Source organism: Dendrobates tinctorius, unplaced genomic scaffold (genome assembly GCF_039654945.1).
Source record: "Dendrobates tinctorius isolate UK_male_01 unplaced genomic scaffold, ASM3965494v1 ptg000135l, whole genome shotgun sequence".
Taxonomy (NCBI): Eukaryota; Metazoa; Chordata; class Amphibia; order Anura; family Dendrobatidae; genus Dendrobates; species Dendrobates tinctorius.
Genome location: NW_027361803.1, coordinates 15,575,075 through 15,598,699, shown reverse-complemented (window position 1 = coordinate 15,598,699; position 23,625 = coordinate 15,575,075). Strand labels below are relative to the sequence as shown.

Here is a 23,625-nt window from a genome sequence, read left to right as displayed (position 1 = left end):
TTGAGATCAGGGCTTTGTGATGGTCGCTCCAAAACATTGACTTTGTTATCCTTAAGGCACTTTGTTCCCATTTTGGCAGTATGCTTCGGGTCATTGTCCATTTGGAAGAGCCATTTCCGCACAAGCTTTACCTTCCTGGCTGATATCTTGAGATGTTTCTTCAGTATTGCCACATAATCTTCTTTTCTCATGATACCATCTATTTTGTGAAGTGCACCAGTCCCTCCTGCAGTAAAACAACCTCATAATGCGATGCTGACGCCACCATGTCTCACAGTTGGGATGATGTTCTTAGGCTTCCAAGCTTCTCTCTTTTTACTCCAAACATAACGATGGTCATTATGCCCAAAAAGTTCCATTTTAGTTTCATCGGACCACGAGACGTGTCTAAAAAATAAGATCTTTGTTCCTGTGTGCATTTGCAAACATCACTCTGTCTTTTTATGTTTCTTTTGGAGTAATGACTTCATCTTTGCAGAGTGGCCTTTCAGCCCATGCTGATACAGTTCTCGTTTCACTGTGAATATTGAAACAATCTTACCAGCTTCCGCCATCATCTTCACAAGGTCTTCTTCTTTTGTCCTTGGGTGGATATGCACATATCGGACCAAAGCACGTTCATCTCTGGGACACTGAACCCATCTCCTTCCTGAGCGGTATGATGGCTGGACATTCCCATCTTGTTTGTCCTTGTGTATAATTGTTTCTACAGATGAACGAAGCAAATTCAGGTATCTTAAAATTGTACCCAAGGATGAGCCAGACATGTGCAAGTCCACAATTCTCTTCCTGATATCTTGGCAGATTTCTTGAGACTTTCTCATAATGCTACACAAAGAAGCAGTGTGTTTCAGGTGTGCATTAAAATACATCCACAGGTGTGTCTCTAATTCAGATGTTGCCAAAAAACAGAAGCTTTCAAACACATGACTTCATCTTATGGGGCAGTCCAGAATTGTTTAAAGGCATAGTAATCTTAGTGTATATATGAGAGACTGAAAGTTTGAGTCCGAAAAACCACAGTTGTTCCAAACATAAAATTCCAGCCTTGTGTGCGTTTTAGACGTCCGGTTTTGCCCTCCCGTTTTTGGCATTGTCTTGCCCATTAGTTGGTGGGTTTTTTTTTTAATGGCTAACATGCTTATGTTCTCCTTATAGTCTTTTTTGGAGCTGTTCACACTTCTGTCCATCTGAAATGAAAAGAAAAACTTGTAGATCCAAGTCACCCACTGAAACGAAAGGTTCCATAAAAAGAGACAGATGCAAATGCCTTTATTTTTGCTTATTTTTTCTATTGCCTAATTAGGAGAAACTTTTTTTTCTGTTTTTCCTTTTCCGTGTGGTTGTTTTTTTTCCAGGCTCCCAAACTCCAAAACGGATAAATGGATAAAAACTGTATCCAGCCCAGGAAGTTTTTTTTATTAATAAAAAGAAATTGTTTGACACATTGATAATTGAAAGTGATACAAAAATATTAATGAAAAATTGCTCTTTGATTTTTCTTTTTTTGAAAAGAAAAATCACTGCTGTGTGAACATGACCCTGACAGTGACATGAGGGCTTGCTAATGATGACACTGGTGCAATAATGGCAAACCTGCATAAAATTGAGGGCAAACTACACCCCAAAGGTTTTGTGTACACGGCGTCTTTTCCAGGTTCCCCCGCTCTGTAACCGGCCTGGAAAAGCGCTAAGTAAACATGGAAAGCAGTGAAGATGTGCTCTGCGGTGTAAGAGCCACTTGCTCTGCTTATGTTTAGGGAGTTTTCTTTTTTGCACTTCAGGAGTGTAAAGACCCAAAGAGGCTAAAAAGTGGCCGGTTAAGAGGCAACAGCCGAACCGCTACCAGAAGAAGTGAAAACACCGCCGGCATTTTCCTGAAGTGTCTCCTGATTGAAAAACTTGGTGGGTACGCCGGCGTCTAAAAGGCGTCATGTGCACATGCCTTTAAGTTTTTTTTTTTTGTCTTTTTTTTTTTTCTGCATTGTGGGGAATCGTGTTGGGAGAGACTTGAAGTATGTGGGTGGCCGGAGGGGGGAGTCGCACTGTGGGCGGCCGGAGGGGGGAGTCGCACTGTGGGCGGCCGGAGGGGGGAGTCGCACTGTGGGCGGCCGGAGGGGGGAGTCGCACTGTGGGCGGCCGGAGGGGGGAGTCGCACTGTGGGCGGCCGGAGGGGGGAGTCGCACTGTGGGCGGCCGGAGGGGGGAGTCGCACTGTGGGCGGCCGGAGGGGGGAGTCGCACTGTGGGCGGCCGGAGGGGGGAGTCGCACTGTGGGCGGCCGGAGGGGGGAGTCGCACTGTGGGCGGCCGGAGGGGGGAGTCGCACTGTGGGCGGCCGGAGGGGGGAGTCGCACTGTGGGCGGCCGGAGGGGGGAGTCGCACTGTGGGCGGCCAGAGGAGGAGGATGTCTCACTGTGGGTGGCCAGTGGAGGAGGATGTCTCACTGTGGGAGGCCGGAGGAGGGGAATGTCGCGCCCTGGGCGGCCGGAGGAGGGGAATGTCGCGCCCTGGGCGGCCGGAGGAGGGGAATGTCGCGCCCTGGGCGGCCGGAGGAGGGGAATGTCGCGCCCTGGGCGGCCGGAGGAGGGGAATGTCGCGCCCTGGGCGGCCGGAGGAGGGGAATGTCGCGCCCTGGGCGGCCGGAGGAGGGGGATGTCGCGCCCTGGGCGGCCGGAGGAGGGGGATGTCGCGCCCTGGGCGGCCGGAGGAGGGGGATGTCGCGCCCTGGGCGGCCGGACGAGGGGGATGTCGCGCCCTGGGCGGCCGGACGAGGGGGATGTCGCGCCCTGGGCGGCCGGACGAGGGGGATGTCGCGCCTTGGGCGGCCGGACGAGGGGGGTGTCGCGCCTTGGGCGGCCGGACGAGGGGGGTGTCGCATTGTGGGCTGACGGAGGGGGCGATTGTTGGCGCTCCAATCGCCGGGCTGCCAATTTCAGGCAGTGTTCAGACCCGCAGTTCTCAAGAACTTTAGTGACTTTTGCTAATGAAAGCGATTTGGCTGAGCTGCGGCTGTCGGGGCAGGATGGGAGCATAGTTGGAGTGCCATCGGGTGCCATCTCGCCCCGGGCTATATACTACCTGTATATACACAACATGCCTATTGTTTTTTAAAGTCATTAAATGGTATAAATATTAATGCAGCGTGTGGGAAAGCGACCCAACCGGTTCTGTGTGGGGAAGGTGTTTGGTTTGGAGGAGAGCACACAAGACTATCGCCTCCGATTACGTCAATAATTCAGTCTTACAAGAGAAATAAATCATCGACTGTTCTGTTATGTACCCAGACGGCTAAAGGAGAACTCCGGAGGAATCTCACACACCGATGCTGCGAGACATGGTAAATCACTTCACTTCTCCTTCTCTCAACTTATCTTGTGATCGTTTTCAGTAACATTGGGTCCTCTCTCCTCCTGTACCAGTTATGACTTGTATTGTTTAAGATTATTGTACTTGTTTTTATGTATACCCCCCTCACATGTAAAGCGCCATGGAATAAATGGCGCTATAACAATAAATAATAATAATAATACTTCTCCGTTCGCTGGACTGGATACAATTGTACAATGCTCTGTGAGCTAAAGAGCCTGGACTCCACATTAATGCATTATAGCAGACCTGCAGATTATATGATAAGCTCACAGAGCATTGACCAGACCAGACACATCAGCAGCAGCGGAAAAGATCTCCCGGCTGGTTTGTTTCAATGTATCAGTCTGGAGTCACAGAGCATTGTCTGCACTGGATACATTGTATCAGCATGGAGTCACAGAACATTGTCTGCGCTGTATACAATGTATCGGTCTGGAGTCACAGAGCATTGTCTGCCCTGGATACAATGTATCAGTCTGGAGTCACAGAGCATTGTCTGCCCTGGATACATTGTATCAGTCTGGAGTCACAGAACATTGTCTGCCCTGGATACAATGTATCAGTCTGGAGTCACAGAGCATTGTCTGCCCTGGATACAATGTATCAGTCTGGAGTCACAGAGCATTGTCTGCCCTGGATACATTGTATCAGTCTGGAGTCACAGAGCATTGTCTGCCCTGGATACATTGTATCAGTCTGTAGTCACAGAGCATTGTCTGCACTGGATACATTGTATCAGTCTGGAGTCACAGAGCATTGTCTGCCCTGGATACAATGTATCAGTCTGGAGTCACAGAGCATTGTCTGCCCTGGATACATTGTATCAGTCTGTTGTCACAGAGCATTGTCTGCCCTGGATACATTGTATCAGTCTGGAGTCACAGAGCATTGTCTGCCCTGGATACAATGTATCAGTCTGGAGTCACAGAGCATTGTCTGCCCTGGATACAATGTATCAGTCTGGAGTCACAGAGCATTGTCTGCCCTGGATACATTGTATCAGTCTGGAGTTACAGAGCATTGTCTGCACTGGATACATTGTATCAGTCTGTAGTCACAGAGCATTGTCTGCACTGGATACAATGTATCAGTCTGGAGTCACAGAGCATTGTCTGCACTGGACACAATGTATCAGTCTGGAGTCACAGAGCATTGTCTGCACTGGATACATTGTATCAGTCTGGAGTTACAGAGCATTGTCTGCCCTGGATACAGTGTATCAGTCTGGAGCCACAGAGCATTGTCTGCACTGGATACATTGTATCAGTCTGGAGTCACAGAGCATTGTCTGCACTGGATACATTGTATCAGTCTGGAGTTACAGAGCATTGTCTGCCCTGGATACAGTGTATCAGTCTGGAGCCACAGAGCATTGTCTGCCCTGGATACAGTGTATCAGTCTGGAGTCACAGAGCATTGTCTGCACTGGATACATTGTATCAGTCTGGAGGCACTTTTTTTTGTTTGGGTAGAGTTTAGCATTTCCATGTTTTTGTTTTTTTTTGCCTAATTCATCATTTGTAATTCAAAAAAGTTGCAAAATTTGTCACATATGTACTCCGAGCCCTTCCTCGGAGTGACTTTATGTGCGCCAGATATATTTTATGTTGAATCGGTTTTTGATTAAATAAAGTATGAGCAAGAGTGACGCCATACAATAATGAATCATCCCGTAATGGTGCATAAACGTCCCGTTTGCCCAATCTATAAGAGAAAGTAAATAAAAGGGTGACAATTCTTCCCATGGCTGCCATAGCTGCAAGAATTTCCCCAAATCATCAGGGATTTCATCTGAAGGTTTTTCCATTTTTCTTATAAAAAAATAAAAAGTAAAAAAAATAAAAATAATGATGGATCCGAGCCAAAGTTTACTCTAACGTTGTAGAACTTCGCTACATCGCTGTGAGATCTGCCTGTTTGGCAGCTCACTAGCGACCACTTAGCGATGCAGCAGCGATCCTGACCAGGTCGTATCGTGTTCGGGATCGCTGGTGCATCGCTAAATGTAAAAGTGGCTTTAGTCTTGTTTGTTATCGGACTTGTAAATGGATTGATTCCAATAATATTTATTGTGTGAAGGATTTACGTCTCATCTGGATCCTGACGACGGCTCTAAACAGCGGAGTGTTCAGGCGGCAGCTGCACCCGGGATGTTATGTAAACAGTTGTGTTTGTGTTTTATTAATGAGCCCATTGTACATAATGAAGGCCATGCTGGGGCAGCAGCGCAGGTGGCAGGCTTGGCACAGACCGTCCACCGGGGTGACGACACGGGAGGAGGCACAGACCGTCCACCGGGGTGACGACACGGGAGGAGGCACAGGCCGTCCACCGGGGTGACGACACGGGAGGAGAGGCACAGGCCGTCCACCGGGGTGACGACACGGGAGGAGGCACAGGCCGTCCACCGGGGTGACGACACGGGAGGAGGCACAGGCCGTCCACCGGGGTGACGACACGGGAGGAGGCACAGGCCGTCCACCGGGGTGACGACACGGGAGGAGGCACAGGCCGTCCACCGGGGTGACGACACGGGAGGAGGCACAGGCCGTCCACCGGGGTGACGACACGGGAGGAGGCACAGGCCGTCCACCGGGGTGACGACACGGGAGGTGGCACAGGCCGTCCACCGGGGTGACGACACGGGAGGAGGCACAGGCCGTCCACCGGGGTGACGACACGGGAGGAGGCACAGTATGAGGATTTCTTAGAATGGCGTCTGTGTGATTGGTGGGCACATATTGATGACAGAGGATATTAAAGGGGATGTCCCCTTTAATAAAACTTCCTCCTGTAAACTGTTAGCTGACCTCACCTCAACAGCGCTGCAGCCAATCGGCCGGGCTGACGTCACATCAACAGCGCTGCAGCCAATCGGCCGGGCTGACGTCACATCAGTGGCACCTCAGCAGCTTTTGCAGTCTGCATGGTTTCAGACGTCTAAGAAATGTCTCACGTGTGTCATATACAGGAAACAGTCCTGCACTTGCTCCTCTTATTTCCAGGGGGCCCATAGAGGACATTTTTTAAAGGGGTCAGACCCAGGTAAAAAATAAAAAGGCTGTTTATTTCCAGAAAAGCGCCCCTGCCTGTCCCTAGGTTGTGTCTGGTATTGCAGCTTAGCCCCATACACTTCAGTGGAGCTGAGCGGCCATACCAGAGCCATTCCATAGACTTGTGGGTTTGTTGGGGGGGTTTGGGTGCTATTTCTGGAGAAATGTAATCCTGTGTTTCATAGTGTGTCCGACCCCTTTAAATGTCCCGTATTAAGGATTTTATATTAGATTTCCAGTATGCGAGGAGCGTTTTACCGGCACCATTAGCGATTAAGCACTTCTAGAAGGAAATCGAAGCCGCCTGCTTGCCCCGTGTGGTTTTCTTATTTCGTTTTAAAGCTTTGATTTGATCATTAATGTGAGAATTATCTCCAAAAAAGTCGTTCTGTGAAATACAGGACTGGAAAGTTTCCAGCTGAAGTTGGTTACTCGGAAAATACTAATTATATACCAATCCGAACTGTTGTAATTTGAGTAAATGATGGACTACCCGTGTATTGTCGCCTCCAGTAGAGCTGTTCGCTGCAGTATAAAGCATGGCGGATAACGAGTGCAAATCCCAACCATGGCAGTGACCAGGAACTATTGGGGATTGTTTTTGTATCAGAATCATTAAAGTATACGTTATTTGTTATGGTTTTCCAAAGTATCTGTAAAAAAGGTGGACTGTCCTGCCGTCGCCTCTCGCAATCTGAAGTAATTAGTGCCTACAAGCTCTGCGCAGCGATTGCCCACCTGGAGCATGTTTATGCAGAGCGCAGCAGTGGGAGATAAGTTTATCATCGTCTGCTGTGCTCTGCATAGGCTGCAGCCAACAGCTTGGAATAATGAAGTGAGCTTTGTCATCTTGGTCGCTGTCCCATGTAAAGCGCAGCAGCTAATGAAGATAAACTCCTGTACACTTCAGCGCACTGCATAGGCAGCAAGATAGATTAGCACTTAAAAAAAGACAATATTGAACCAAGTAGAGTGCACATAATACATGACTCTGATACATGCACAATTCATTCATTACTAATAGCTGCTTTTCTGTTTTTAACACTTTTTGTAATCGTAGCTAGGGTTGTAGTCGGGGCTAGGGTCAAGGATAGGGTTGGGGTTAGATATAGGATGATGGATGGGATTAAAGCTAGGGTTGGGGTCCATGGTTGGGGTCAGAGTTAGTGATAGGGTTGGAGCTAGGGTTTGGGTACAGTGTTGGGTTTGGAGCTAGGGTCAGAGATGGGGTTAAAGTTTGTAGTACGGTTATGGATAGGGTTAGAGGTTGGGGTTTGCCATAGGATTATGGATAGGGTCAGAGGTTAGGGTTGGGGTTTGCCATAGGATTATGGATAGGGTCAGAGGTTGGAGTTAGGGCTAGGGTTGGGGTTTTCCATAGGATTATGGATAGGGATAGAGGTTAGGGTTGGGGTTTGCCATAGGATTATGGATAGGGTCAGAGGTTGGGGTTGGGGTTTGCCATAGGATTATGGATAGGGTAAGAGGTTAGGGTTGGGGTTTGCCATAGGATTATGGATAGGGTCAGAGGTTGGGGTTAGCGCTAGGGTTGGGGTTTGCCATAGGATTATGGATAGGGTTAGAGGTTAGGGTTGGGGTTTGCCATAGGATTATGGATAGGGTCAGAGGTTGGGGTTAGGGTTGGGGTTTGCCATAGGATTATGGATAGGGTCAGAGGTTGGGGTTAGCGCTAGGGTTGGGGTTTGCCATAGGATTATGGATAGGGTCAGAGGTTGGGGTTAGGGCTAGGGTTGGGGTTTGCCATAGGATTATGGATAGGGTTAGAGGTTAGGGTTGGGGTTTGCCATAGGATTATGGATAGGGTCAGAGGTTGGGGTTAGGGTTGGGGTTTGCCATAGGATTATGGATAGGGTCAGAGGTTGGGGTTAGCGCTAGGGTTGGGGTTTGCCATAGGATTATGGATAGGGTCAGAGGTTGGGGTTAGGGCTAGGGTTGGGGTTTGCCATAGGATTATGGATAGGGTTAGAGGTTAGGGTTGGGGTTTGCCATAGGATTATGGATAGGGTCAGAGGTTGGGGTTAGGGTTGGGGTTTGCCATAGGATTATGGATAGGGTCAGAGGTTGGGGTTAGCGCTAGGGTTGGGGTTTGCCATAGGATTATGGATAGGGTCAGAGGTTGGAGTTAGGGCTAGGGTTGGGGTTTGCCATAGGATTATGGATAGGGTCAGAGGTTGGGGTTAGGGTTGGGGTTTGCCATAGGATTATGGATAGGGTTAAGAGCTATAGTAGGGTTTGGGTACAGGGTTGGGATCAGAGTTAGGGACAGGGCTGGGGTTTGAGATAGGATGATGGAAAGGGCTAGAGCTAGGATCTGTGTTCAGGGTGTAAGCCATAATCATCAACATTAACAGAAAAAAAACACGTGAGAGAGATCACTCTATGTAATGACTCTATATAATATGTCAGTTTCACTTTTTGTATTGAACTGAAATAAATTCACTTTTTGGTGATATTCTAATTTTGTGAGAAGCGCCTGTATATTGTAAACTGCTTGCGCCGACTTTCCTTTGGCAGAGAAATAAGTTTCTGGAAGAGTTGCCGATGTCCGGTGGCGCAGCGCTTCCTCCTGTGGATGCGGCTTATGAAGGATTGAATAAAACTAAGTCCTATATTTCCCTCGGCCTCCGCTTGTCTCTGCTCCTCCAGTAGTCGTGAATAATGTATGATTTGTGGGGGTGGAGGGGGGCTCTTGTTTCTCGGTGAGGGGTCACAGCGACTAATCAGCTGCTGAATCTATTAGCGGGCTGCCGGTCTTGGATTGCATGTGTATAAAGCTGTAGCCGACCCTCCGCCCCGGACTGGTGTAGGATATCCAGATTAATGGGACATTTGGCCGCACGCCCTGTACTGTGTGATGTAATTGTTACAGGTGAAACGAAGACCTGGAAATAATATGTAGGGCAGCGAGCGACATTTTTAATGTTGATTTCCTGTAATAAATTGTATTTCTTTTTTCATTTCTTTTCTTCTTTTTTTGTAGGATTTTCTGGATCCGATAAAAATGCAGCTGATGACAACGTAGCGAAACCCAAAGAGTTGTCAGGAGAATGTGGAGTGTTCTCAGTGCGGTCAGTGTCCTGGCTGCTTTCCAATGTCTGCTGCCCCCTGTCTGCAGCCAGGCCTCCGGTGAGTGACCTGTAAGGGGAGGGTCGCCGCATATTGGGGTTTTCTCTATTATATCTGATTTATGGCCTCCCAAATTATAGTATAATATTATATATAATACTGCCATACAGTGCTAAGTAACCGTGCTGGTCTCACTCAGCGCTGCCGTATGTTACATACAGTAATGGCGCCATATAGTGAGCACATCACAGCCGCTGCTTGTCAACCGTTATACAAAGCCTAATCACTGCTATGCTGTGCACACTAGACGGCCATGGACTGAACACTCAATCACATGATCATCACCTCTCCCGACCCTTCCATACACAAGGCCAAGCATGCATGTATTCTAAGGAGGCAGCAGGAAATAAGTTCCTGCCAGATCCCATCATCTTTCCGGCGCCTCTCCCCCCTCCTCCTCTTTCTCCTGGTGCCTATGTTGTTGTTCTCTTTCTCATGGCGCTGTTTTTCTCCTCTTCTTTCTCCTGGCACCTATTGTCCTCCTTATGGCACCTCCACCATCGTCATCCTTCTCTTTTCTCATGGCACCGCTGCTGCCGTCATCCTCCTTTCTCCTCCATCACCATTGTCGGCCTCCTTTCTCATGTCACCTTTGTCATCATCATCCTCTTTCTCCTGGCGCCTTCGTCGTCCTCCTCTTTCTCCTGGCGCCTCAGTCATCCTCCTCTTTTTCCTGGTGCCTCCGTCATCGTCCTCCTCCTTTCTCACGTTGCCTACGTCATCGTCCTCCTCCTCTTTCTCCTGACGCCTCTGCCGTTATCCTCCTCCTCCTCCTTTCTCATATCACCGGCGGCGTCGTTCTCCTCTTTCTCCCGGGCGCCTCCGTACTTCTCCTTTCTCACGTTGCCTCCGTCGTTGTTGTCCTCTTTCTCCTGACAGCTCTGCCGTTATCCTCCTCCTTTCTCATATCACTGGCGTCGTCGTTCTCCTCCTCCTCCTTTCTCACATCGCAGCCGTTGTCTTCCTCTTTCTCCTGGGCGCCTCTGTCCTTTTCCTTCTCCTCCCCCACCGCCTCCCTCCTCCTCCTTTCTCATAGCGCCGGCGTCGTCATCGTCCTGTTTCTCCTGGGCACCTCTGTCCTTTTCTTCCTCCTCCCTCACATCACCGTCGTCCTCTATCTCCTGGGCGCCTCTGTCCTCCTCCTCCTCCTTCTCCCTCACATCGCCGCCGTCGTCGTCCTCCTCTTTCTCCTGGGCGCCTCTATCCTCCTCCTTTCTCATATCGCCTGCGTCGTCGTCCTTTTTCTCCTGGCTTCTTTGGGGCTTATTTCTCTGAGAACAAAAAGCATTGTGCAAGTTGAAATCCAAGTGCCGGATCCTCACGTTCCCTGGCGTCAGACATCGGGGGAGAGTTGGGGGCTCCTATAGCCGGTCAGCAGGTCCTGCCACCATCTGTGCTCGGCCAGTAAACCTCTATGCATGGACGACTTCAGGAGTGTTTGTAGCCGGCTGCATCTGCTGGATGCTTTAGATAGTGAAGACCCTGAATCTCTGGTGACCCCGGACTGATTGGTTTTAATAATTGCTTATTAATGGTCGCAGTTTTTGGAAGGAGCAATTGTATCAGTATATTAAGGCCCAGCTAATACTCTGTCCATAGAACTCTGTCTAGTCCTCAGTGATGACTATAAGGGGCCGGCATGTAGACGGCCACGCTAGCGGAGACCTAAGGACCTGGCGCGTAGATGTCCGCGTGAGCAGAGACCGCGGGCTCATTCTATGGCCATACTAGTTGGGTTGTATGAATTTTACGTTTGTCTTATCGATCCCGCAAGCTCTCTTCAGTTGTTTAATAGGTTTTTTATTTATTCTTTTTTATTTTTTTTGCTGGTCTTTGGCTCGTAATGGGGATCTCTGCTCTGCACTCAGCCATAGTGGCAGCTTCAAGTGCTGCACTAATAAAAGTCATGAAAGTGTTGAGTGTGGATTGTAAAAGCGACAGACATTCCCTGCATGGAATAAATCGTAAGGGATTTTTGGCAAAAGTGTAAAAAAATCGTCTCCTCGGAAGAAGAAAAATCCATAAATCAGCGGAGAGATTAACCCTGGTAGACGAGCCTTAATGAGCGCTCGTCTATAAGCGCAGCAGGTCGGGGGCTTAGGACTGGGGTCGTATGGAGCTAGAACACTGGTGGACCCTTCCCCAAGACCCCCAGAGACACCGTGGATGCCTGTCAGGTTCTCTGGGAGCTATGAGCGGGCCGCACGTGTACACCTGGGGTTACCGCAGTGCTGCCCTTTGCCCCTGACTTCTGGTTTTTGCTTTTTCAGTTTCTTCCGATTTCTTCAGGAACCTTGACTGCCTGACACATGATTTTGAAACCATGTCCTGCCGGTGGGACACCCCGCTCCCCTCCGACCGGAACATCGTCTACAAGGTTTGCTCCAGGTGAGAAGCCAAAACGTCTTCTGGCAGCTGCAGACAATGTGACGACCGATCACTTATGGATTTCCCCTACACTAATTAAAGGGGAATTCAGGCTTTATATTTAAAAAAAAAAAAAAGTGTGATCTCTGTATAAATGAAAAGTTTTAGAACTTAGTAACAAACTTTAGGTTTCTATCCCTCAATGGATGAGCAGATCACATATAGTAACCTACACCCAGCGCCTCCTGCGGATACAATGTATCCAGACAATGAGCTCAACATCCCGGACTGATACATTGTAGCCATTGTGTTCCGCTCGCAGAGCATTGTCTGCCCTCATAGAGCATGAGGGACCGCAGACGGAGTAAGGGCAGCTCCCTCTCCCTCCATGTATTATATGAGCTCGCTCCCTTCAGTTGTCGACAGACAATTCTAGATTTCAATCTGAGGAAATGTGTATCTGACAACAAATCCAGCATGTGAAGGGCCGCTGCAGCGTACGGGCCGCACCCAGAATCGTACATGTGAATGTATAGGATTATACTACGGGGTCTTCTGTGCCGCAGGTCCGGAATCTCAGCCGCATGTTTCCACACAACCGGACACAAGTTGGAAGTGGAGTTCCCAGTGTTCTCGGTGTCCGATATAACCATAGAAGCCACAGACGTTCCGGGGAACCCGTCCATACGGTTTCAGAAGACCTCCTTAGATATTCGTAAGTCTCCTGTATTCTTATAAGCAAACACCATTGGAGGTCAAAAGGCATCAGGACGTCAGTTCATATCTATTATAGCCCCCCCCATGCTGTTACATACTAGTTAGGGCGCCCCCTGGTGTTACATACTAGTTATGGAGCCCTCTGGTGTTACATGCTTGTTAGGGCGCCCCCTGGTGTTATATACTTGTTAGGGTGCCCCCTGGTGTTACATACTAGTTAGGGCACCCCCTGGTGTTATATAATTGTTAGGGCGCCCCCTGGTGTTATATACTTGTTATGGCGCCCCCTGGTGTTACATACTAGTTAGGGCACCCCCTGGTGTTATATACTTGTTTGGGCACCCTCTGGTGTTACATACTTGTTATGGCGCCCCCTGGTGTTACATACTAGTTAGGGCACCCCCTGGTGTTATATACTTGTTTGGGCACCCTCTGGTGTTACATACTTGTTATGGTGCCCCCTGGTGTTACATGCTAGTTAGGGTGCCCCCTGGTGTTACATGCTAGTTAGGGTGCCCCCTGGTGTTACATGCTAGTTAGGGCGCCCCCTGGTGTTACATACTTGTTATATGGTGCCCCCTGATGTTACATGCATGTTAGGGGGCCCCCTGGTGTTACATGATAGTTAATGACAATCCAGTAGTTCCAATATTGCGGATGTAGCGATGAGCTTCTCTTTGAATCCCTTAAATATTGGTCCCGCCGGTCTCTGATGTCCCTGGTGCAGCAGAGGATGGGTCGATTCTTCTTCCTCTTTACATCTGGTGCTGACACGTTGTATCCTGCGCCCGATCTGCTCATTAGCAGGATCTCATTAGTGAGATGGGTGTAATGGCCGCTCGTTCCCTTCCTCCTCCCGGTGCTCTTCTATCTGGAGTCCTTGTTTCTTGCAGCCTATGTTCCCTATCCTCCGGAGATTCGCTCCCTGGTTGCCGATTATCAGTCTGACCTGCTGTCTGTGGACTGGACTGTGAACTCCACGTCGATGCTGGATGGGGTGAAACTGACCTGCGAGATGAACGTGCTGCGTGGAGAGAAGCTGCTGGCCCTGAATGTAGGTCTCTGTGTGCACGGCGCCCTGGTCTCCTGCCCTGGTGCAGGAGGGGATATAGCGTGTATATAGAGGGAGATGTAGCGGTATAGATCCCCCTCCTCCGAGGCGGCACTCAGACAGGAAGGGATGTCGAATGTGCTGCGGACTCATTGCTGGGGCCTGACGGGGAGAATGGACCCCGACCGCCAGCGGTGATCCCCCTACATGACACCATAGCATTACAAAGCAAATTCATCTCTCCTACACAGTGTATACGAGACCACCAGGGGTAAATGACCTCAATGCTCTAGACCACCAGGGGATAAAATGTAATCTAACTTAGACCACAGGTGTCTGCCCTTTTTCTACTCTAGGCTCCAGGGAAAAAATTGACCCCACCAACAATTCCAACCCCCCTCAATATACACCTAGGTTTTAACTAATTATTTACACCAGGCCACCAGGAAAGTAACCACTGCCACCCTCACCCTCATACACTGGATCTCCAGGGCACCAGGGAAGTAATCACTGTTCCCCCTCACCCCACATACACTGGATCACTAGGCCACCAGGGAAGTAATCACTGTTCCCCCTCACCCCACATACACTGGATCACTAGGCCACCAGGGAAGTAATCACTGTCCCCCCTCACCCCACATACACTGGATCACTAGGCCACCAGGGAAGTAATCACTGTCCCCCCTCACCCCACATACACTGGATCACTAGGCCACCAGGGAAGTAATCACTGTTCCCCCTCACCCCACATACACTGGATCACTAGGCCACCACTGAAGTAATCACTGTTCCCCCTCACCCCACATACACTGGATCACTAGGCCACCACTGAAGTAATCACTGTCCCACCTCACCCCACATACACTGGATCACTAGGCCACCAGGGAAGTAATCACTGTCCCCCTTCACCCCACATACTGGATCACTAGGCCACCAGGGAGTTAATCACTTCCCCCTCATCACCCCCACACACTGGATCACTAGGCCACCAGGGAGGTAATCGTTGCCCCACTCAACCACCCATACACTAGATCATTAAGTCACCAGGGAAGTAATGACTGACCCCCTCACCAGCATTCACTGAATTACTAGGCCACCAGGGAAGTAATCGCTTCCCCCCCCCCCCCCATACACTGGCTGGATCACTAGGCTTCCAGGGAAGTAATCACTGCCCCCCTCACCCTCCCTCATACACCGGATCACTAGGCCACCAAGGAAGTAATCACTGCTCCTCACCCCCCACACACGGGATCTCTAGGCAGGTATTATCCTCTTATATACTTCAGAACAGTAGGAATAAACCCTTTAATGACTTTAGGCCACCAGGGACACAAGGTATCACCCTTCAAATGTAATGTAGACAATTTAACTGCTTGTTTACTCAGTTCCACCAGGGAACAAAATAACCCACCCCCCAAAACATTCCATAGGGCACAAGTATTCGCTCAATAAATCCTCTAGACCACCAGGGATATGCTAGACCACTATGTTTTAACCTTCCTACCCGCCCTCTTCTTTACTTTAACCCAGCAAGGAACAATCTATCATCCTTCAAATATTTCCTTCACCTCAAGGTTTTAGCCCCTTATTTACTGTAGACCACCAGGGAACAAATTCAAGGTCTGTAGATAATCAAAATATCTCCAATTAGTAACAATATAGAAATTCACTGTCAAATCCAGTTGGCGTAATATATTAAAGTATAACCCCTTAGAGATTAAGTCTCCCTTATGGAATTGGTTGACAATTTGGGGTGTAGGTTATATTAAGGGGTTGATACTGTGTTCCCTGTTGGTCTGGAGTACATGGCGCTGTCTTTTGCTCATTTTTCTGGGTCACATACTTTCTTTTCTCCCTGCAGGAGACGGTGGTAGAACATTGGTTTCCTCATGTCGGGAATTTTCACTGGAAATGGAAGTCTGATTTCCCTTTAAATTGCACCTCGCACTCAATGAGGGTACGCTGCTTCGTGCATGAAGAACACTACAACGGCGAAAAGAGGCAGAGCGTCTGGAGCGCCACCAAAACAGTCAACGGTAACGATATGGGGAGGTAGCAGAATAATGCAACCGTGGGGAAAATGTTATGTTCCATCGGATGATGCATGTGTGGCGGCAGCATTGTGTGCACTATATGGCGGTACACAGGGTCCATATGGACGGGCTGTGATGGTAGTCTCTCCGTCGTCCACAGGTAGCAGTGATGAAGGTGAAGATGAAGATAAAGTTTTCCCTGAGGATATAACCGTCCTCGTCGGCTCCGATGTGAACTACTGCTGTAAACTGAAATGCGGAAACCAAATCGAATCCATAAACTTCAAGTCCCACAAGTATCCGCTGGTCGATCTGGGAGACGGCATCGCAGGGATCCGGCTAAGAAGTCTCCCGATGTCCCACCCCAGCGGAGACAACATCTTCTGTAACACCCACGAGGAGCCGTACGTCGCCGGGACCGTGGTCTTTGTCGGATGTAAGTATCGGACTCGTGTCCTTCCGGTGCTCAAACAGTAGAGAGGAGGGAATTGACTCTCAGGGTCCAGATCAGTGGTCTGTGGCCGAAAGATGAGGGCCTGCGATCCACCTCCTACACGTCGCCATACACTGGGTTTGTTTTGATTTGCCGGTTTGGTGCATTGTCATCATTACGGCGACATACAGAGACGTCACGGCGTGCCAGGTAGGTAAAAGGGGAGTCAAGAAAGCCGACAGGTGGGAGCGTTCTCAGTGCCCCATCCAGCAGTGTCTGATTACTGACCTGTCCGCTAGACCAGGGTTCTGCGAGTCGGTGCAACCATCTCTATTAATCCGTCATTTCTATTCTGTTCCATATTTTAGAATTGCTTCATCCAGCCAAACTGTTCATAACCACTTGGTCGGCTGGCGTTACGGCCATCTGTCTTTCCTTTTCTTTACCTCTTCCTTCCCTTTCCATCTTTTTCTTTCCTGTCCCTCTTTGTTTTCTTTCCTGTCCCTCTTTGTTTTCTTTCCTGTCCCCCTTTGTCTTCTTTCCTGTCCCCCTTTGTCTTCTTTCCTGTCCCTCTGTTTTCTTTCCTGTCCCCCTTTGTCTTCTTTCCTGTCCCCCTTTGTCTTCTTTCCTGTCCCCCTTTGTTTTCTTTCCTGTCCCCCTTTGTTTTCTTTCCTGTCCCCCTTTGTTTTCTTTCCTGTCCCCCTTTGTTTTCTTTCCTGTCCCCCTTTGTTTTCTTTCCTGTCCCCCTTTGTTTTCTTTCCTGTCCCCCTTTGTTTTCTTTCCTGTCCCCCTTTGTTTTCTTTCCTGTCCCCCTTTGTTTTCTTTCCTGTCCCCCTTTGTTTTCTTTCCTGTCCCCCTTTGTTTTCTTTCCTGTCCCCCTTTGTTTTCTTTCCTGTCCCCCTTTGTTTTCTTTCCTGTCCCTCTTTGTTTTCTTTCCTGTCCCTCTTTGTTTTCTTTCCTGTCCCCCTTTGTCTTCTTTCCTGTCCCCCTTTGTCTTCTTTCCTGTCCCCCTTTGTCTTCTTTCCTGTCCCCCTTTGTCTTCTTTCCTGTCCCCCTTTGTCTTCTTTCCTGTCCCCCTTTGTCTTCTTTCCTGTCCCCCTTTGTCTTCTTTCCTGTCACCCTTTGTCTTCTTTCCTGTCACCCTTTGTCTTCTTTCCTGTCACCCTTTGTCTTCTTTCCTGTCACCCTTTGTCTTCTTTCCTGTCACCCTTTGTCTTCTTTCCTGTCACCCTTTGTCTTCTTTCCTGTCACCCTTTGTCTTCTTTTCTGTCCCTCTTCTCTTGTGTTTCTTTTTATTTGTTTTCCTCTTTTCTTTTGGAAGGAACATGCTATGTCTCGTGCTCTTGTTTTTTGGTGTTGATACCATTAATGGGGTGCATACATTTAATTTCACTTTTTACCCTCATTGTTTTGCCAAAGGGAACAGAAATGGCAATTGTGCTATTTTTTTTTTTCACTTTTACTGTGTGAAATAAATATTCTGAGAATGGTAAAATTAAGAATCTGCTACGGAGTCAGTGATGTGATTGGCTGCAGCGCTCACATACATGTACAGCATGAGAGTGCTGAGGCCAATTAATTGTCTGCAGTGGTCCTGTACGGCATGAGAGCAATGAAGCCATTGATGTGATTGTCTGCGGTGGTCACAGACATGTACATGATGTTATTTATTAGCATAAGGTTATGACGTTGTCACACTTCGATTCAGAGTTGTAGTGACACCTGCTGGATGGTGGGAGTATTACTTCTACTTCCAGTTTTCAGACGCCATAAACTCGGAGCTCGGTGGAGAGAAGACTATGGTGGAAATAATTCTTGGAGGAATTTTCCATAACATTCACCTAAGTACAGAGGCTTCCGAAAGTATTTGCACCTCTTGGAATTTTTCCGTGTTTTGCTACCTCACAACTTGGAATTTCACTTTTTTTTTTCTTTTTTTTTTTTGAAGGCTTTCATCAGGTCACGTACAGAACATGCTGACAAATGTGAACATTTGGTTTTCTTTTTATTGTGAAGCAACAACAAATAGGACAAAATAACTGAAACTTCAGTGTGCATAACTATTCACCCCACTAAAGTCAGCAGTTTGTAGAGCCTCCTTTTGCGGCAGTTACACTAGCAATCTGCTTTGGATGAGTCTCTATGAGCCACTCATCTGGCCACTGGGATTTTGCACATTGCTCAAGTCAAAACTGCTCTAGGTCCTTCAGGTTAGATGGTTTCTTCTTGTGAAAAACAATCTTCAAGTCTGACCTCAGATTCTCCATTGGATTAAGGTCTGGGCTTTGACTAGGCCCACTCCAGAACATTTACACGTTTCTCCTTAAATCACTCGAGTGTTGCTTTAGCAGTGTGCTTTGGGACATTGTCTTGTTGGAAGATGAATCTCCGTCCCCGTCTCCGTCTACTGACAGGTTTTGCTCAAGAATATTCCTGTATTTCGCACCATCCGTCTTCCACTGGACTCAGTCCATTTTCCATGTCCCTACTGCCGATAAACATCCTCATGAAGCTGTCACCACCATGTCTCACTGTGGGTATGGTGCTCTTGGGGTGATGAGCTGTGTTGGTGTGGTGCCACACACAGCGTTTAACTTGGTGGCCAACAAGTTCAATTTTGGCCTCATCTGACCACAGCACCTTCCTCCATACATTTGGGGAGTCTCCCACATGCCTTTTGGAAAACTCAAAACGAGCCTTACAATTAGTCTTTTTTTTTTTTTTTTTCTTCTGGTCACCCTTCCTTAAAGGCCACCTCTATGGAGAGTACGGCTTATTGTAGTCGTATGGACAGATACTCCAGTTTCTGCTTGGAAACTCTGCAGCTCTTTCAGGGTTACCTTTGGTCTCTGTTCTGCCTCGCTGGTTAATGCCCTCCTTGCCTGGGCTGAGAGTTTTGGTGGGCGGCCCTCTCTCATGGAAGGTTTGTTGTGATACCTTGTTCTTTCCATGTGATGATGCTCCGGGGGATCATCAGAGATATGGATATTATGACCCAGCCCTGACTTGTACTTCTCAACAACTTTATCCCTGACTTGTTTGGAGATCTCCTTGGTCTTCATGGTGGTGTTTGGAGATCTCATTGCTCTTCATGGTGGTGTTTGGAGATCTCCTTGGTCTTCATGGTGGTGTTTGGAGATCTCCTTACTCTTCATGGTGGTGTTTGGAGATCTCCTTGGTCTTCATGGCATTGTTTGGAGATCTTGCTCTTCATGGTGTTAAGAGATCTCATTGCTCTTCATGGTGTTTAGAGATCTCCTTGGTCTTCATGGTGTTGTTTGGAGATCTCATTGGTCTTCATGGTGTTTGGAGATCTCCTTGGTCTTCATGGTGGTGTTTGGAGATCATGCTCTTCATGGTGTTTAGAGATCTCATTGCTCTTCATGGTGGTGTTTGGAGATCTCCTTGCTCTTCATGGTGGTGTTTGGAGATCTCCTTGCTCTTCATGGTGGTGTTTGGAGATCTCCTTGCTCTTCATGGTGGTGTTTGGAGATCTCCTTGCTCTTCATGGTGTTGTTTGGAGATCTCATTGGTCTTCATGGTGTTTGGAGATCTCCTTGGTCTTCATGGTGGTGTTTGGAGATCATGCTCTTCATGGTGTTTAGAGATCTCATTGCTCTTCATGGTGGTGTTTGGAGATCTCATTGCTCTTCATGGTGGTGTTTGGAGATCTCATTGCTCTTCATGGTGGTGTTTGGAGATCTCCTTGATCTTCATGGTGGTGTTTGGAGATCTCCTTGGTCTTCATAGTGAAGATCTCCTTGGTCTTCATGGTGGTGTTTGGAGATCTCTTTGGTCTTCATGGTGGTGTTTGGAGATCTCCTTGGCCTTCATAGTGTTTGGAGATCTCCTTAGTCTTCATGGTGGTGTTTGGTTAGTGATGCCTCTTGTTAATGGTGTTGCAGCCTATGTGGCCTTTCAGAGAAGGTAAAGTGTATATACTGACAGACATGTCACACTTTGATTGCATACACAGGACCAGCGTCGGACTGGAACACCTTGGGCCCACCAGAGAAAATCATTCTTGGGGCCCACTATGTAGCTGCATAGAGTTAAATACCAGACCACCAATTATGCGGTAAAACACGCTAATATCCGGGTATAATATAAGGTTGTACATGTCTTAATTATGTAGCAGGAGTTGGGGTAGCCCCCTCATAGAATATAAAGCAGCCCCCTCACATAGTATAATGCAGCCATCTCATAGAATATAATGCAGCCATCTCATAGAATATAATACTGCCCCCCTCATAGGGTATAATACTGCCCCCCTCATAGGGTATAATACTGCCCCCCTCATAGGGTATAATACTGCCCCCCTCATAGGGTATAATACTGCCCCCCTCATAGGGTATAATACTGCCCCCCTCATAGGGTATAATACTGCCCCCCTCATAGGGTATAATACTGCCCCCCTCATAGGGTATAATACTGCCCCCCTCATAGGGTATAATACTGCCCCCCTCATAGGGTATAATACTGCCCCCCTCATAGGGTATAATACTGCCCCCCTCATAGGGTATAATGCACCCCCTCATAGGGTATTATACTGCCCCCCTCATAGGGTATAATGCTGACCCCTCATAGGGTATAATGCTGACCCCTCATAGGGTATAATGCTGACCCCTCATAGGGTATAATGCTGACCCCTCATAGGGTATAATGCTGACCCCTCATAGGGTATAATGCTGACCCCTCATAGGGTATAATGCTGACCCCTCATAGGGTATAATGCACCCCCTCATAGGGTATAATGCACCCCCTCATAGGGTATAATGCACCCCCTCATAGGGTATAATACTGCCCCCCTCATAGGGTATAATACTGCCCCCCTCATAGGGTATAATACTGCCCCCCTCATAGGGTATAATACTGCCCCCCTCATAGGGTATAATACTGCCCCCCTCATAGGGTATAATACTGCCCCCCTCATAGGGTTTAATTCTGCCCCCCTCATAGGGTTTAATACTGCCCCCCTCATAGGGTTTAATACTGCCCCCCTCATAGGGTATAATGCACCCCCTCATAGGGTATTATACTGCCCCCCTCATAGGGTATAATGCACCCCCTCATAGGGTATAATGCTGCCCCCTCATAGGGTATAATGCACCCCCTCATAGGGTATAATGCATCCCCTCATAGGGTATAATACTGCCCCCCTCATAGGGTATAATACTGCCCCCCTCATAGGGTATAATACTGCCCCCCTCATAGGGAATAATGCACCCCCTCATAGGGTATAATACTGCCCCCCTCATAGGGTATAATACTGCCCCCCTCATAGGGTATAATACTGCCCCCCTCATAGGGTATAATACTGCCCCCCTCATAGGGTATAATACTGCCCCCCTCATAGGGTATAATGCTGCCCCCCTCATAGGGTATAATGCTGCCCCCTCATAGGGTATAATGCTGCCCCCCTCATAGGGTATAATGCTGCCCCCCTCATAGGGTATAATGCTGCCCCCCTCATAGGGTATAATACTGCCCCCCTCATAGGGTATAATACTGCCCCCCTCATAGGGTATAATACTGCCCCCCTCATAGGGAATAATGCACCCCCTCATAGGGTATAATACTGCCCCCCTCATAGGGTATAATACTGCCCCCCTCATAGGGTATAATACTGCCCCCCTCATAGGGTATAATACTGCCCCCCTCATAGGGTATAATACTGCCCCCCTCATAGGGTATAATACTGCCCCCCTCATAGGGTATAATACTGCCCCCCTCATAGGGTATAATACTGCCCCCCTCATAGGGTATAATACTGCCCCCCTCATAGGGTATAATACTGCCCCCCTCATAGGGTATAATACTGCCCCCCTCATAGGGTATAATACTGCCCCCCTCATAGGGAATAATGCTGCCCCCCTCATAGGGTATAATGCTGCCCCCCTCATAGGGTATAATACTGCCCCCCCTCATAGGGAATAATGCTGCCTCCTCATAGGGAATAATGCATCCCCTCATAGGGTATAATGCTGCCCCCCTCATAGGGTATAATACTGCCCCCCTCATAGGGTATAATACTGCCCCCCTCATAGGGAATAATGCTGCCTCCTCATAGGGAATAATGCTGCCTCCTCATAGGGTATAATGCTGCCTCCTCATAGGATATAATGCTGCCTCCTCATAGGATATAATGCTGCCCCCTCATAGGGAATAATGCTATATAGATATAGAGTTAGATAGAAATAGATAGAAAGATAGATGTAGAAATAGATATAGAGATAGATAGTAGATAATGGATAGATATAGATAGAAAGATTCATAGAGATAGATAGATAGATATAAAGATAGATATAGAAAGAAAGATAGATAGAGAGATAGGTAGATAGATATAGAGATAGATAGAAAATAGATAATGGATAGATAGATAGATATAGAGATAGATAGATATATAGATAGAGATAGATAATAGATAGAGATATACAGATATAATAATAATAATAATATAGACATATATAGATAGAGATAAATATATATAGATAGATGGCTATAAATAAAAATAGATATAGAGATATATATAGAGATAGATAGATATAGAGATGATAGATATAGAGATAGATAGATATAGAGACAGATATAGAGACAGATAGATATAGAGATAGATATAGAGATAATAGCTAGATATAGAGATATGTATAGAGATAGATAGATAGAGTTAGAAAGATAGATATAGAGAGATATAGAGATAGCTAGATAGATGGATAGATATAGATAATAGAGATAATAGATAGATATAATAGATAGATATAGATATAGAGATAGATGGATAGATCAATAGATAGATAAAGAGAGAGAGATAGAGATTGATAGATATAGAGATATAGTGTTAGATAGAAAGATAGATATAGAGATAGATAGATATGGATATAGAGATAGATATGGATATAGAGATAACAGATATAGAGATAGATAGATATAGAGATAGATAGATATAGAGATAATATATAGATATAGAGATAATATATAGATAGCTATAGAGAGAGATATAGAGAGAAACAGATATATAGATATAGATATAGAGATAGATATAGAGATAATAGATATAGAGATAGATATAGATATAAAGATAGAGAGAGATAGATATAGAGAGAGATAGATACAGAGATCGATAAATAGATAGAGAGATAGATATAGATAGATAGAGATAGATAGATAAAGATAGATAATAAATATAGAGATAACAGATAGATATAGAGATAGAGTAAGATAGAAAGATATAGAGAGGTAGATATAGATAATAGAGATAGCTAGATAGACATAATAGATAGATATAGATAGATAGATATAGAGATAGATGTAGAGATAGAAAGATATAGAGATAGAGCGATAGATAGAGATAGATATAGATAATAGATAGAGATAGATAGAGAAAGATAGATATAGAGATAGATATAGAGATAGAAAGATAGATATACAGAGAGATAGAGAGATAGATATAGATAT

The 23,625-nt window shown here is 47.2% G+C and overlaps 1 protein-coding gene across 1 annotated transcript in view; it reads left to right on the top strand.

Moving 5' to 3' along the window:
- Nucleotides 1-2,909: 2,909 nt before the first annotated feature.
- Nucleotides 2,910-23,625, top strand: part of LIFR (LIF receptor subunit alpha) — a 47,585-nt gene continuing 26,869 nt past the window's right edge. The window contains exons 1-7 of the mRNA XM_073543963.1: nucleotides 2,910-3,337; nucleotides 9,424-9,569; nucleotides 11,840-11,957; nucleotides 12,503-12,651; nucleotides 13,547-13,707; nucleotides 15,566-15,740; nucleotides 15,898-16,173. Of these exons, the coding sequence (XP_073400064.1) occupies nucleotides 9,491-9,569; nucleotides 11,840-11,957; nucleotides 12,503-12,651; nucleotides 13,547-13,707; nucleotides 15,566-15,740; nucleotides 15,898-16,173 (958 nt within the window). The 5' untranslated portion in view covers nucleotides 2,910-3,337; nucleotides 9,424-9,490. The remainder of the gene's footprint in view (nucleotides 3,338-9,423; nucleotides 9,570-11,839; nucleotides 11,958-12,502; nucleotides 12,652-13,546; nucleotides 13,708-15,565; nucleotides 15,741-15,897; nucleotides 16,174-23,625) is intronic.